Source organism: Triturus cristatus, chromosome 2_2, assembly GCF_964204655.1.
Source record: "Triturus cristatus chromosome 2_2, aTriCri1.1, whole genome shotgun sequence".
Taxonomy (NCBI): domain Eukaryota; kingdom Metazoa; phylum Chordata; class Amphibia; order Caudata; family Salamandridae; genus Triturus; species Triturus cristatus.
Window position 1 is genome coordinate 1154520642 of NC_140582.1, and position 16275 is coordinate 1154536916.

The 16275-nt window shown below is 43.9% G+C and overlaps 1 protein-coding gene across 2 annotated transcripts in view; it reads left to right on the forward strand.

Annotated features, from left to right (window-relative positions):
* ATRN (attractin) overlaps nt 1–12366 on the forward strand; it is a 900609-nt gene extending 888243 nt beyond the window's left edge. For both annotated transcript variants that reach the window (XM_085642692.1, XM_085642691.1), the window contains exon 29: nt 9532–12366. In XM_085642692.1, coding sequence (XP_085498818.1) covers nt 9532–9656 — 125 coding nt within the window. In that variant the 3' untranslated portion in view covers nt 9657–12366. The remainder of the gene's footprint in view (nt 1–9531) is intronic.
* The last annotated feature ends 3909 nt before the right edge of the window (nt 12367–16275 follow it).

The window sequence follows — 16275 nt, forward strand, 5'->3', positions numbered from 1 at the left end:
AGGAGAGGAGTGTACTTCTCTCCAAGAATGCAATAGAAGACATCCCGCTAGATTAGCGCAACAAAGACCTCTATTCTAATTATTTTCTTCTCAGAAAGAAAACTGGCAAATGGAGACAGGTGATGGATTTAAGGCTTCTGAACAAGTTCATCAAGAAGCAATCCTTCTGAATGCTTTTTTTTTTTTTTGCAAGAAATTCTCCAATTAGGTGACTCAGGAGATTTCATGACATCCCTAGATGATCTGAATAAGTATTGCCACATACCCATCCACACCAAACATTCCGAAATTCCTTTGCTTCGAAGTTGCAGGGTGTCATTATCAGTTCAAGGTGTTTCCTTTTAGCTTTGGCTCTGCCGCAAGAGTCTTCACGAAATGCATGGCTCCGGTGATGGCTTTTCTGAGAACATCAGGTCACCGGTTTTTCTCTTACTTGGACAATTGGCTTATCAAAGTACCCACCTTTCTTTCAGCCACCAGCTCGACTCGTGCCCGTCTAAACAGTTCCAGTCTCTAGGTCTCCAGTTGAACAAAGGAAAGGCCTCACTTATTCCTTCAACAATAGTGGACTTTCTAGGAGGAGTGATAGACACGAGGACCTCAAAGACGTTTCCTACTTCAGAGAGAATTCAACCGCTTAAATAAAACTGCTGTCAACAAGAAGGTACACTTCATTACGCAAGTACAAGTCAATGTTGGGGATGTCATCCTGCGTACCGTTAATACTAAACTGTCTTTTTCCGAGTGCGCCCGCTGCAGAATGTGTTGAACAAGCAATGGGCACAAAGTCAAGGGTCTTTTGTGGATTCCATCCCAATACCTCGTCAAATGAAGTCTGCAATGTCCTGGTGAATGGAAATTCAGGGCCTCTCATATATCCCTGCAAGGCCTCACATAATGATGACAACAGATGCTTTCCTCGAGGGATGGGTAGCTCATTTGCAAGATTTGGAGATCCACAGCAAGTGGACCATGCAGGTAGCTGCCTCCCACATCAATCTTTTGGAGCTGAAAGCATGGGTCTTCAGGCTTTTGTAACCAGGGTATGCAATTCCTCAGTGTTAGTTCAGACGGACAACACCACCACCATTCTCTACCTGTTCAAGAAAGGGGGCACAAGATCAAAGGTTCTCTCCACTCCAACACAACAGATCTGGAAATAGGTGCTCAACAACATTATCAGCTTAAAGGTGGAGCATGTCCCAGCAGAAAACAATGAATGGGCAGACGCCCTAAGCTGGATGGACAAACACGGTCACGAGTGGGTGCTGAATCAATATAACCTGACCAAAGGGAAACACCCAACTGTTTGATACCCTGCTAAACAAGAAATGCAATCTGTTTGCCAGCAGATATCGTCAACCAGGATCCCTAGGGAATGCTTTAAATCGGGCATGGACAGGGATGTTTGCATATGGCTTTCCGCCTTTTCCTCTCATCTCCAGGATCATCAGGAAGATGCAGCTAGAACCGTGCCGTCTAATTCTAATACCTCTGACTTGGCCAAGATAGTAGTGGTACGCCAAGCTTCTTCTCCTTTCTGACAGTTTTCCTCACACATTCCTGCCAGGGGAGGATCTCCTTTCATTGAGCAAGGTTTAAGTTCTGCATCTGCAGCTCTGAACCTTAAATTTGACTGCCCGGCTCCTCATGACATTTGATTTCAAATCAATAAATTTGTCTGAAGTTTGCAGAATGATTCTGCGTCAAGCTCAAGCGGAATCTACAAATAAGTGTTATATCGCAAATGGAAAAGGCTTTGTCGTTGGTGCGCTTCTCACTCTGTACATCCTATCGCTTCAACACTAGAACAAGTTCTTCCTTACTCGTTGCACCTGGCAAAGTCAAGCTTGTCTATGTGAAGGTTCACCTGGCGGCAATCTCCAGATTCAGATGACAGAAAGGAAAGCTCACTTTGTGGTCCAACAGACTCGCTAAAGAGTTTATGTGAAAGGACAGTTCTGGTCTTATCTTCCGGTCAAGCATCCACCGGTGACCTGGCAACTCAATACAGTCTTATCACAATTAATGAAGCCTCCTTTCAAGCCGATTCACAAGGTTGAGTTAACATTTCTTTCCTGGTAGGTGACATTTCTCCTGGCTATTACCTCCGCAAGGAGAATAAGCGAAATTCAGGCTCTGGCAATCTGAGAACCATACCTTCAGTTTAAGAGTAATTCTGAGAACTAACCCCAAGTTTATTCCAAAGCTACCAACCACTTTTTATCTCAACAAGCAACTTCTTTCCATAATCCATCTTCCTCTGCGGATTTGTTTTAACTTCTTTAGACATTGAAAGATGTCTCAAGTTCTACCTGGACAGAACTAAATCGTTCAGAAAATCTGATCTACTTTTGCCTCACCAGAAAAGGACAAGCCCTCTCTAGGGCCAGTACCGGACATTGGGTTGCTGCAGTCTTCACATTTTGCATGAAAAAAGCAGGAAGACCACTGTCAACTAAAGTGAAGGGGTATTCCACAAGAAAAGTAGCTTCTTTTTTGGCTCAGTTTGTGGGGTTTTACTTCCTGACATCTGTAAGGCAGCCACATGGGTTAATGCCTGTACGATCTACTACTGCCTGGACTCGTGGCACAAGGCTTATGTGGCAGTTGGGCAAGCTGCTTTACGTCGCCTGTTTTCATAAGGTATGCAAGTTTAAGTCTTTTATAACAAGATACGTTTTTCATATTTCTTTATCCTCTTTGTCTCTTTTATTTAAATGTCTAGGTCATCATATATGATTAGAAGTTCTGAAGATGTTCAAATGCAATATTTTAAGAGTTTGATTTATGCAGTTATAAAACATTGGTTCTTGTGAATACATTATTTCACCAGTATATCATATAACGTTGTACGGGTTTCATAGTGGGAAGGTTCGCCTATCCCACCTCCTAAACCCATTTGATACTGCTTGCTACTCTGATTCAGGCATGTGAATTTATGAAAGATATAATACTGGGGAAAAAGCAAGTTACCTGCCTGTACACTGTAGTTCTCCAGTATTGATATATTTCATAGATTTACATGCAACCCTACCCTTTCAGGCTCACTATTACTTCACCTTTTATCCTCCAGGCATTAAACTCATGCTCGAAATCTGAGGTATGGTGCTCTACAGTGGAAGAGTGCTTCTGAAGTAGGGGATCTCTGTGTATAGTCATAATCTAGGGAATAGTCCCGCCCATGTGCGTGGACCCCGGAGCAATAAAAATAATCTCTTAAGTTGTCAAGCCATGCAGACCTGCATCTACACTTAAGAGAGAATTCAAAGACAGATAATGCAGCCTATATCCACAGGCTACACTGTCCAGTACTTCAACTAGAAAATTCCACCAACATCCACCAACAGCACTGCCTGCCCAGCTTTTTCCACAGAGAAAAACCTGCCTCTACCAGCAAAAGCCTCTGGAATGATAGAGAGGGAGGAATGGACAGACAAGCCCCATAGGCTGCCATTATGTGGCTCAGAACAGGATACTGTGCCTTTAAGAAAACTTTCCAGAACTTTTCCAGTATCCCAGAATGCACAGCAGGTCCCTTTTACGTTCAGTTCTTTTTTCCAGCTCCTGCTAGCAGGACCCTGGAGCATTGAGCTCTCCCTTTTCAAGGGTTTAGTTTGAATTTGTTCACTTTTCAAGTGCTTATTACGTACCTTGTTGCCTTCCTTCTTGTGTGTGCTCTGTGTTGTCAACATGCCTGGCCTGTTTGACAAGTGCCCAGAGTGTGAGAGAAAGAAGGCCAAGACGGACCGACACAGGGTGTGCATCGTCTGCCTTCCCCAGTCCCATGTTCCAGAGGAGTGTGACATTTGTCAATCTTTCTCAGTCAGGACCCTGAGAGAAAGGATGAAGATCAGGCTCCAAGGCCTGGAGGACAGAAGGCTGAGGTCACAAGGTGGGTCAGGACATGCTGAGGCCCCTGGGGGGCTCCCCAGGGGCAGGAAGCCCAGCAAACGCCCCCATTCTCCGTCGACTATGGCGTCGAGGGGGATGGCTGCAGTCTGTTCCCTGTCTCCCCAGGGCTCTGGGGAGAAACGGCGTCGATGCTCGCCGTCGAGGGAGCTGAGCAGTCCGCCGTCGACGACATCAGCATCTTCGTCGACGCTGTCGACTTCTCCGTCGAGTCATCGGCGTCGAAACCAGTCCCGTCGTAGGCACTCGCCGTCGAGGCGAGGTCGCCGTTCGCCGTCGACAAAGAGGAGAAGGTCACCGTCGAGGGGATCCCCGACGTCGAGGACCGGTCCGAGGCGTTCGCCGTCGAGGAGGCGTTCGCCGTCGAAGGGGCGTTCGCCGTCGAGGAGGCGTTCGCCGTCGAGGAGGCGTTCGTCGACGCCGAGGCAGCGCAGGAGGAGTCCTGACGCCGGGAGTCCCTTGGGGTCACAAGGGAAGAGGACTCAGTGGTGTATACACCTCCTCCACCTCCTCCACCTCCTCCACCTCCTCCTCCTCCTCCTCTTCCTCCTCCTCTTCCTCCTCCTCTTCCTCCTCCTCCTCCTCCTCCCCTTCCTCCTCCTCCTCCTCCTCCCCACACACCGTCGGGCCCACCTGTGGCCCCGCCACGGTCGGTGTCGTTGCCTAGGTATCCGACGCCACCGAAGAGAACTCCGAGGCCGCGGCACCAGGTTACGCCACCATCGCCTGCGCCTGTGAGGCCGGCTGGGGGGCCGAAGACAAACGGATCCCACTCCTGACGGAGATGAAGGTCACGGAGCCGTGGACGGTTGTCATCGGCATCTGGCCGACGCCGCAGGAGGCGCAGAACCAGATCCCGCACCCAATCGTCTACCAGGGACTACTCGCCGACGCTGTCGAACTCGCCAGTGATGGGTGCATCGCCTGTCGACGATGTAGTCTCCTTCCAGGAGGTGCTACTGAGGGGTGCGGCCAAGCTAGGGATCACGGTGACGGTGCCAACACCTACGACGTCCGTGATCTTCGAGACGCTGCACAAGAAGCACCTGTCTCGCCCCCTGCTGCCACTAGTGCCGGGATTGGTGGAGCCCGCTACGGAGTTGTTCCTCACTCCGGCGGTGACAAAACCAGCCCCCTCAAGGCTCCTGAAGAAGTATCGGGCGCCGGACTCGGACCCGACCTTTCTGAGGATGGACCCGAAACCGGACTCGGGACGGCTTCTACCACCATGAAGGCGGCGAGTGCCGGGGCACTGTTGGGGTGCTACGACCGTGCCCTATGGGAGTCTCTCCAGCAGTACGCAGAGCTACTGCCTCGCGACAAGAAGAAGGACTTTCTGGAGACTTTGCGTGAGGGGATGCTGGTGTCAAATCAGATTATCAGCGCGGCGGCGGATGTGTCTCTGTTAGCGGCACATGGATATTGTCATGGCATCAACCAACGGCATCACGCTTGGCTTCGCCTTACCTCACTCAAACCGGAGGCACAACAGAGAGTGCCCAACCTTCCATTCTCGGGGGAGACCCTGTTCGGCCAGCATGCGGACGACGAAATGGCCCGCATGAAGACGGAGGCAGAGACCCTGACGGCTGTCGGGTTAGAGAAGTCTGAGAAGAAAAAGCGCCCGTTCCAGAGACGGTTCGGGGCTGCAGGCAGAGGGCGTGGGCAGGCCTCGGGACAGAAGCAACAACAGCACCAGCAGTTCCGGAAACCCTTCCAGAAGCGCCAGAAGGGTAGAGGAGGCCAGCAGTCCGCTACAGCGACCAAGGGCCCGGCTGGGTCTCGGCCCTGAGTGATTACTTCCCCTTCAACCGTTACCCACTCCAGTGGGGGGAAGCGTTCAATTTTTTCTGGCAGAGCGGAGAAAAATTACTCAGGACAAGTGGGTGCTGAATATTGTTTGCAATGGATACAGTCTTCGGTTCATTAGCCCGCCTCCAGCGATTCCGCCGGTAAGCTCACGGTATCAACTGCGAGAGCTCCAGGCGGAGGCAGACATCCTGTTGAGGAAAAAGGCGGTGGAAGACGTACCTCTGTCTCAAAGGGGAAGAGGTCTGTTCTCTCGGTTCTTCCTGGTTCGCAAGAAGGACAAGAACGAGTTCAGGCCCATTCTGGATTTGAGGCAAGCAAACAAATGGATTCGCAGAGAGAAATTCCGCATGCTATTGTTGCACCAGATTTACCTTCAGCTGCAACGGGGAGACTGGCTCTGTGCCATAGACCTACAGGATGCGTACTTCCATGTGCCCATTGCACGGAAGCACAGGAAGTTCCTGCGATTCCAAGTCGGCGCCAATCATTATCAATACACAGTACTGCCATTCGGGCTAAAGTCTGCGCCCAGGACCTTCTCGAAGTGCATGGCAGTGGTAGCTGCACACCTGCGGAGGAACAAGTTGTTTGTCTACCCGTACCTGGACGATTGGTTGATCAAGGCCTTCTCCTTCTCGGAAGCACAAGCGCACTTCCAGAAGACATGCGTTCTCTTGAACAAGCTGGGGTTGCACGTCAACATGTCCAAGTCTGTCCCGACTCCGGTCCAGTGCATACAGTACTTGGGGGGCCTCCATCAATACGCTGTCCGCAAGCGTGTCTCCTTCGGAGGAGAGACGGTTATCACTCCTTCGGAAGGCTCAGGATCTTATGACCGCGCCATCTACGACAGTGAGGAAGGTGTCTTCGCTGCTGGGATTGATGGCCTCATGTATCTTCCTCACACCTCACGCACGGCTGCACATGAGACCACTGCAGGAGTGCTTGGAGGATCAGTGGGATCAGAGGACAGGTTCTTGGGACGACAAGATACGGCTGTCTCTGCATGCTCTTCAGTTGCTGAAGTGGTGGTGTTCGGCGGACAATCTCCTCAGGGGGTTCCCTTCCACAAGGACATTCCCACGCAGAGTATCGTGACGGATGCGTCTCTCCACGGCTGGGGAGCGCATTCCGGAGACTTACAGATACAAGGAAAGTGGTCCCCGTTGGAGTCGACGTACCACATCAATTTCCTGGAACTCAGAGCCGTTCACTGGGCATTGAAGGCCTTCCATCCGTCCTTCCAGACCAACTCGCTGCTTGTGCAGACGGGCAATACAACCACGATGTATTACCTCAACAAGCAGGGGGGGTCGAGATCACGCACGCTGTCGCAGGAGGCGCAGTCGATCTGGCACTGGCTTCTGGCCCGAGGTCTGACGATTACGGCCACGCATCTGCCAGGTGTGCAGAATGTTCAGGCGGAGGCACTGAGCAGACTGATTCAGGAAAACAACGAAGTGCTAGGGGACGTCTTCGCAAGGTGGGGGACTCCAGACGTAGATCTGTTCGCCACCGCCGAAAACAGCAAATGCCGAGACTTCGCATCCAGGTACTACCAGCGGGGGACGCTGGGGAATGCGCTATGGATCGACTGGTCGAACAGCTTTCTGTACGCTTTTCCACCCATTCCCCTGATTCCGGCGGTGCTCATCAAGCTGTCCCAGTCCGGGGCGCGGATGATCCTGATTGCCCCGGAATGGCCCAGACAGTGGTGGTTCACGGACCTGCTTCACCGGTCTCTCCTTCCTCGCATATGGCTGCCGTGCAGGCCGGACCTTCTCACGAAGTTCGGGGGGCAGTTGGTGCACCCCAACCTCTCGTCTTTGAGTTGGGCGGCATGGGTCCTGAGATAGTGCAATATGGCCATTTGAATCTACCAGCAGATTGTATGGATATACTGAAGGAGGCTAAGCGACCTTCCTCTAGAACGTCCTATGCTTACAAGTGGAAGAGGTTCTGCATCTGGTGCAAGTCCAAGCAATTTGACCCGACGACATGTAAGGAAGATGTCATCCTTCCGTACCTTTTTCCATTTGGCGCAGTCTGGCCTTAATTTCCATTCCATTAAGGTCCATCTCGCTGCTTTTACTGCTTACAGGAAATGCCCTTCACAGACTTCCTTCTTTCAGATCCCTGTGATCAAGGGTTTTTTTGGAAGGCTTGAAGAAAGTGTTCCCTCCTGTCAGACTTCCCTCGCCTTCATGGGAATTGAATGTGGTGCTGTCCAGATTGATGAAGGAGCCTTTTGAACCTATTCACAAGGCTTCGTTGCAGCACCTGTCTTGGAAGGCGGCGTTCCTAGTGGCCATTACGTCGGCCTAGAACCTTATATGGTATTTCATGCTGCTACGGTTGTTATGCGTACACACCCTAAATTTCTTCCTAAGGTTATATCTGATTTTCATGTCAACCAGACCATAACTTTACCTACGTTTTTTCAGAATCCTTCTTCTCCAGCGGAAAGGTCTCTACATTCCCTGGACGTTAGTAGGGTGTTGAAGTTTTATCTTGATAAGACCAAAGATATTAGTAGGTCAGTCCAATTGTTTATCAATTATGGATCAGTCAGGACCGGTCTTGCTACCTCCAAACAGTCCATCTCTTGGTGGATTGTGTCCTGTATACAATTGTGTTACCAAAAGGCTAATAAGACCTTAGGGGGTAAACCTAAGGCTCATTCCACCAGGGGCAGAGCTGCCACGACTGCTTTGCTGCGTAATGTTCCGATTGCAGAAATCTGCAAGGCGGCCACTTGGAGGTCGGTCCATACCTTTGCTGCGCATTACTGTCTGGACACGGATGCCAGGGCAGATGCTCAGGTTGGGCAGGCTTCGCTGCGAAATTTGTTCGCACAGTAGTGGTATTATTTTGTAGTCTTCTCCACCGCCGTTTTGGTGTGGGGATGGGCTTGCCATTCTATTCACTAGATTATGACTATACACAGAGATCCCCTACTACAGAAGGAGTAGTTTCTTTTCTGTAACTCCAGTTCTGTAGTAGGGGTATCTCTGTTATAGTCATAAGCGCCCGCCCTCCTCCCCGGTGGAGAGATAAATGTTAATGTACGGAATGCTACAGGTCTGGCGTGTTACGCCTTCAAAAAGAACTGAAAGTGAAAGGGACCTACTGTGCATTCTGGGATACTGGAAAAGTTCTGGAAAGTTTTATTAAAGGCACAGTATCCTGTTCTGAGCCACATAATGGCAGCCTATGGGGCTTGTCTGTCATTCCAGAGGCTTTTGCTGGTAGAGGCAGGTTTTTCTCTGTGGAAAAAGCTGGGCAGGCAGTGCTGTTGGTGGATGTTGGTGGAATTTTCTAGTTGAAGTACTGGACAGTGTATCCTGTGGATATAGGCTGCATTATCTGTCTTTGAATTCTCTCTTAAGTGTAGATGCAGGTCTGCATGGCTTGACAACTTAAGAGATTATTTTTATTGCTCCGGGGTCCACGCACATGGGCGGGACTATTCACTAGATTATGACTATAACAGATACCCCTACTACAGAACTGGAGTTACAGAAAAGAAACTACTCCTTCTGGGTCTCTGCCCTGATTGGCTGAAGTTTGGATGCTTTAAAACAAATTCAATAGGTTAACTGTTTTCAATTGGTTTTCTAAGGCCTATCTATTAACATTGCTTTTCTATTGATGTTACTGTGGACAATGGCAATGGGGAAGATTCAAGCAAGTGAATCTATGAAAGATATCAATACTGGAGAACCACAGTGTTCAGGTAAGTAACTTGTGTTTTTTTACTGATGAGTATTATTATTCTTAATTCTTGTTTATTGTTTACTGATTCAGGTCTTGCAGTAGCAAGTGCTTTGGTGGACATTTCACAGCAAATGCCAATCGCCTACAAAGAAAAGTCTGGAGGAGCACGGAACAGAAAGCACCATCCCTCCGCGCAACCGGGAACATGTATATGATTGGTGATCTGGACTATCTGTAGGGTTTTAAACACAAATATGCCTAGGCGAAAAAATTATTTTAGAGTTCCTGATCAAAAAGACTGGAAACCTTGAAACATTTTTCATCTTCCTTGAGCCAACCTTTTTCCAGGGGGTGCATGACTGAAGTATGACATCATGTAATTGCTCCAGGTTATTTTCCTCATTCGGAGTACCAATTTTCAATGTCTTGCCTTCTCTTTATGTTTGAAAAAATTGTCAGGCCATTCTCAGCAGGCCCTGTAACCTTTAACTCATCTTTTGTATGTTGGTCAGAATAAAAATCTCAAAGGGATATCTAGAAGGAACAACACTCAGGTTTCTCTCCAGGAGGTGTTTTCTGCTGCAGTGGAATCCACTCTGCTCCACTATTGGAACATTCTGCTACAAGGATATGTTTTTATAGCCCTAAAATATTTACAGATGAAGTTAATGTTTAACATCCTGAATGTGATTCTTATCTGAACAATTTAAGGTGCTTATTAAAGAGTCTGGAAGTCTCACATATAGATGTCGGGGTTCAGGTTCCAAAACTTTATACTATATTAAAGGAGGGAAATCAAGCCGGTGTTGCTTAAACTTAAGGGATTTCTTCCAGTTATTGTGCAAACTATGCAACAGTTATAGCGCAATTCAGGCGTAAACCAGTAATTTAAGACATTTGTATAGAATTGTACACTAGACAAATAGTTATCTACTGCCAAGACTTACATAACAATGGACATCCGTCTTATTGATAATGACTGCTACACTGTTGGTGTCAAATGTGGTATTTTAAGTTCTTTTTTGATTTGAAGAGATGTTGCCTCTTCTACAGGGATACAACCAATAAGCTCATAAGTAGGACACCAGAGCATTCAAATAGCAATGAAGTCCTTTGATGATGACCTGTGCCAGATTAGAATCAGCCTTAAAGTAAGGATTTGTATGTTCCTAAGCTCGTCTACCGTGCTGTGCCGTTTACTGTAAATTGTTTCAACTTTCTGCTAAATACACACTTGTATACTATAGTTAATATTTGAAACAGTGAGACCATTGAGCTGTGCATAGGTGCCTTTGCTTCTTAATTGTGTTTGCTCTATTTGCTATAGCAGTAAAAACACCTTACTGGTACACAGGCCTCATTGAAGAAAAGTGGGCATGCCTTACACTGTGCAGTACTGATGTTTACCAAATCATCACATAATTATTTGATAATTCCTGATAATGTAATCTAGGTGAACGGCACTGTACTCTGGGATAGTGTTGCAAAATGTATAAGGTATGTGGTAAAGTTTGGTGCCATTATTGTACTGAGAGATATGTACAGTGCAATTTGCATTGGTACCATGGCTCGATTTTTATCTGTAGATCTTCAAGCGGGAGAGAATCAGCAGAATACTTGAGTAGTGATCACAGCACACTCAGAGCAGAAACATGAGATTTGCAGGACTTGACTTGAAACCAAAAGAAATATTGGTCAAACATTTTTCTTCTTTATTTTGGGTTAAACTTTGGCACGCTTTGCTTGTGGAATACTAGTATGTTGTTTGGTTGACTATTGTGATAGTATTGATGCAGTAATAAGCAGAAGAGTTTGTGGGGGCAGTTTTCATCAAATCTGCCTACTTAATATTGTTTTAATTGTTTAAAAGTGCAAGATAGTCACCAGTTAATGTATGTTTATCTGATGGTTAATATGCATGTTATTGCATTCCGATGAACTCTTCTTGATTATCACAGCTTTTGAAATCTCCTTTGGAGATCAATTCCTGGCATATGAAACATTTTAAAACATATTCACCCTTCAACAAGCATTAACATTTTGTGAAAGATTTACAGCTGTGTATACAAGTCAATTGTTAGTTTGACTCTACACACGTTTGTACACTACCATTGCTACTTGAAAAAGGATGAATTAGTTGCCAAGACATAGTTATTGTGGTCAATTCAGTATGAAACATTGTTGATCGTTATTCATTGCAATGTCTTCTGTGTATTTTCATTGTGCAGAAATAAGAATGGAGGGTGGTAGAGGCGTTTTTGATGTTCACTGTGCCATCTCTGAGTTCCTGTGGTTCTCACAACCACTTATTTCATATTCAATGAAAGAAACTCAATGAAGGATATTGCAGTTCCATGTTTTCCCTACTGACCTTCGTAACCTCTCACGGCTTTCTAATAATGTTCAAGCAAATCCTTGAAAACCTACTCCTTGCCCAACATGGGAGGTTATAGTTGAGCCTTTTAATACAAATCTCAATGTTTACGATGCTCTAAAGGCCAGTACTAGCTTTCATTTGTTAAGAGTGGGGAATAAATTTAGGACACGCTTCTTTTAAGTGTTTTGCGAGGCACTCATTGCCTCATGTCCACCTTGCAAGTAGTTTTCTAAACAACTGACCTTCAACTGTAATTAAGATATGCCATGTGACTGCTTCTGAAACATCCACTCTATGTAGGAGTTTTTACTCTTTTGCTAAATCTCTTAAACTTTTTATCTCTGTGGAATGTTTAATTGAAACTGTGAAGCCAACCATCACACATAATAAGACCCTGATGAGCTACTGAGGGTTTTTATTTTGGAGGGGCGGGGGGGGTAATTCTGGCATTTTAAGGAGCTTGTTGTCTCTGTAAATATGTGAACACTAAGGCCTTGTACTTAAGACGCATTCTGAATCAAGAAACATTAAAGGAAACCTTACAAGCCCGTATGAATTATGCTCTTTAAAATGTCTCCCCCCCACCTACTTGTTGCATAATTTTGTATTAATTCATGAAATAACATCTTTCTTGTGAACCCTCTGCTTGATCTAATGATCATTTTAGGAAAGAGGTTTAAGCAACATTATTTACCTATGTGACACCTACTCGGCTTAAAAGGATGAAAACAAAACTCCTAAAGAATTATCATATAACTGAAGAATTGATAATTTGGCTTTGTTATACTTTTGGATACTGTCCCACCAGTCACATATGATTGTATCCCGTCGTTACAGCTTGTTTGAGCAACACATCTTAATATTCCCTCTCTAGTGACTACCACTAGAAATGTGTCTTTCACTCCTCAAATAGAATTTGGTTCATCACCTTGATTTAGACTTTAGTTTGATATTTCATTGGAGCTCAGTGCTTTACATTGGTATTTATTTTTGAAAGATTGTTATATCTTTCCTTATGAAGCAGAGTTTGTTTTTACAAAGACCAGTACAATTGACGGATAAGTATCAATAGCATTTCGGATGATCGTTCTTTCTGCAACATCCTTGATGCGTGTTCAGCCTTACTTTTTAATCCAGTAATCCCATGCCCTAGTTTACTTTCTGTAAGTAGCTATTTAATTACCCCTTAACATATTAACTCCCTCTAATATATGCCTGTTGTTTTGGCAAGTAGATAGTGCAGAGGGACAATTTACAGATTGTATATAGAATAAATTATTTGTTTCAAATTTCTTAAATGGGGCAATTTTTAATCCCTGGGATGATTATCTTACATTGTTATACAGGTTGATCGTAAATGCAGCACACAGTCAAGATGTTCCATACACAACTATAAGAACTGTTAACATAATTTTGAAAATGTTAGACTTCAGAGTATTTCCTTAAAAATCATATCCACAAACCCTTACCTGTATGTTTGTGTGTGTGTGTGTGTGTATATATAATAATCCTTCTAGATTTTAGCCCTGCGAAAGAAAGCTATGCACCAACTATCTATGTAGCATAAGATTTACAGAGTATACCTCTAGGCCCTTGTCATGCAAGCATACATTAATTTCTTAATATATTAATCAGGCATACAATAATTAATGTGTCCGTGTTAAAACAGTAGCAGTATTTATGATTTACTGTGGAAAGAGGTCTTAAGGTTTTACTTTTCCTTACTGGATTTAATTTCGTATTTCAGGTGTAACTAAACAGTAGGGTGTTTTTAAAAAGGGAAGTGTAAGATTTTGAACTTTTAAAATTGGTACGTTTTACTCTGTCGTCACATTGCCAAATATCTCCACAGCTAACAATAATCCTCTTCCAATTGTGTCCTTGGTTCTCTCGTCTACAAGCTTAAAAAAGTGGTAGGTATACTAGCGTTTTCAGAATGTACCTTTTGTAATTGGCAGATGCCTCCAACAGAACATCTTTGAGGAGGGGGTAAAGAAGCAGCTAAAAGTCCTACACCATTGCATTTCAGCTATACTATTCATAGAGGATGACAACATCGTAGGCAAGATGTTTACTGATAAAAGTAACCTGTTTCGAACACTTTCTACCCGTTTCTTGCATTTGGTCACTATGTATTTGTATATAATTAGATGGAATTACATTATTATTCATATATTCAAGAAATTCCCCTACTGTAATACTTATTCATTGATGTAGAAGTGGGAAATATTTGAAGAATATTTAGCAAAATTATTCATCGTAATAGCTAACTAGTTAGAAAGGCTGTTGTATCACTTCCAATTCCTACTGTTTTGCTTCTTTTTCAGAATTGAGAAAATCTAAAACATTCACATTTTGAGAGTCTTTAAGCCTAACCAGAAGTTGTAGTGAACATCATAATCTCAACCCACTGATCATCAATAGGATCTTTTGTTGCAGGTCTCCTTTCTGTAAGATGATCAATAGTCCCATGAGAGAGAGAGCAGGAAATCAATAAAAAAATACATTAAAAGAGCAAGATCAAAGATAGCCTGTGTTTACTTGTGTAGGCTTCCTATAACTTTGGGCATCACATGTAGTTTTAGTTGATAGTCACTGTACAAACATGCAGGATTCTGTCTCCCTGCTATATTGGATTTCTTTTTCATTTGTGCTCGCTCCATAATGATCACCATTGGTCAGAAGCAGAGCGATGCTTAGAGCTGGGCACAGCTTAGATTAGAGCTTGTGTGACATTCCCTACTCCTATCTTTTGATCACATTCACTCAACGCCCATTGTGTGAAGATGACCAAGTAGTGGCACCTGTCTGGGAAAAAAGGTGGCAGGTACCCTGTGTTTAACCAATTGCTGGGTAAGCATCTCTGATCTGCGGCTTTGGAAACCTGAACAAAATGTTTTGCACTTGTGGGGAAGGGAGTACTTTTCTTCTTTAGGCAGTTCAACTCAGTGGAATTATAAGGCCCTTACCATATCCATACTTCTTATTTGTATCAATACTTCAATAGCTATCATGTTCAGCAGCTCCCATGACATGGTGTGTGTGTGTGTATATATATATATATATATATATATATATATATATATATATATATATATATATATATATATATATATATATATATATATATATATATATATATATATATATATATATCCGTGGTTAGACTCTGGAGCAAGTTAAAAATGTTTATATGTGTTTGCTGGATGTCTAATGGCTAACCCTAAGGCACATTTGATTATGAATTTTAGTGGTTCCAGGAATTTTATCAAATCTAAATATTTTCCTAAGGTCTTGAATAGTCCACAGTACGTATATGTGAATTAAACAATGTTGTCCAACACTGTAACACAGTAGCTATACGTATATTTGGTGAATTTGGTAATTACATCTATTACCAGTGCAACTATAAGTAAAAAAACTATTTTTACACTGTATTTTAATAGTTTCAATTTAGATGTGGCTGAAACTATTTAAGCAGTATTCTGTGTTCCAGATGTGAGGGTGGTTAGGTTTACTGGTTTCTCTTCCCTGTATCACTGGCGAGAGTAAACTTTATTTGTGAATGAATGACTTGGTTCCGATGAGCATAATGCTTAATCTCTTTGAAATGTCTTTTTGCTAAGATTGATGGGCTGTTGCATGTCCTTGGTAGTTTCCCCCTCTCATATGCTACTCTTCTTCTTGTAGTACCTTTTTGTAACATTATTTTCCATTGTCTTAAGAGAAATCATTCATAAATAGACATTGGTTGGGTTTCAGGATTCATGTGTGCTTAGGTATACATCTCTAAAACATAATACACAGATGCGCAGTAATATTTTCCCTTGCTCACAATTTCATAATGTCTTCATATTCACTATAACTGGTTTTTGTTTCAAATTGCTCATTTTGTTTGTTGGTAAAATATGGCTAAGCTGTCATCCTTTAGAGTCCTACATTTCAGTTTGCTTGTAATGATCTTTCCAAATGTATTCTTGGAGAAGTGCATGCTACAATCTTTAAGACATTTCCTCACCTTCCTAAACACGAGTTCAGAAAAATCTGCTGTGTCCTGTTAATAGACATGTATAAATTTGTGTATATATTGTAAAGATTAGCTGTACATTATTTCTTCTGTTGTAATGTAATTTCTTCTGATATTTTCTCTATTACTAGTTTTTGTATCCCAAGTTAAAATTATTTTTTAACTTTGTGGTACTTTTTTATTTGTTGTTAAGTAGACGATATACACATTACCTCAAACAGGTTAAGGTTAATCTATTCTAGAAACTCATTTGGACTAGACAAATTAGGGTTTGAACTTTGCGTAACTTCAATTCACACACAACTCCATTAATGATCATGTTGATTACTCGAAGGGTAGCACAATATTCTCTTAAATTATGAGGAACCGATTGTCTTGAAATCATGTGATTAACAAACTTTAAATGCAGTGAAATGTAATAGATCATATA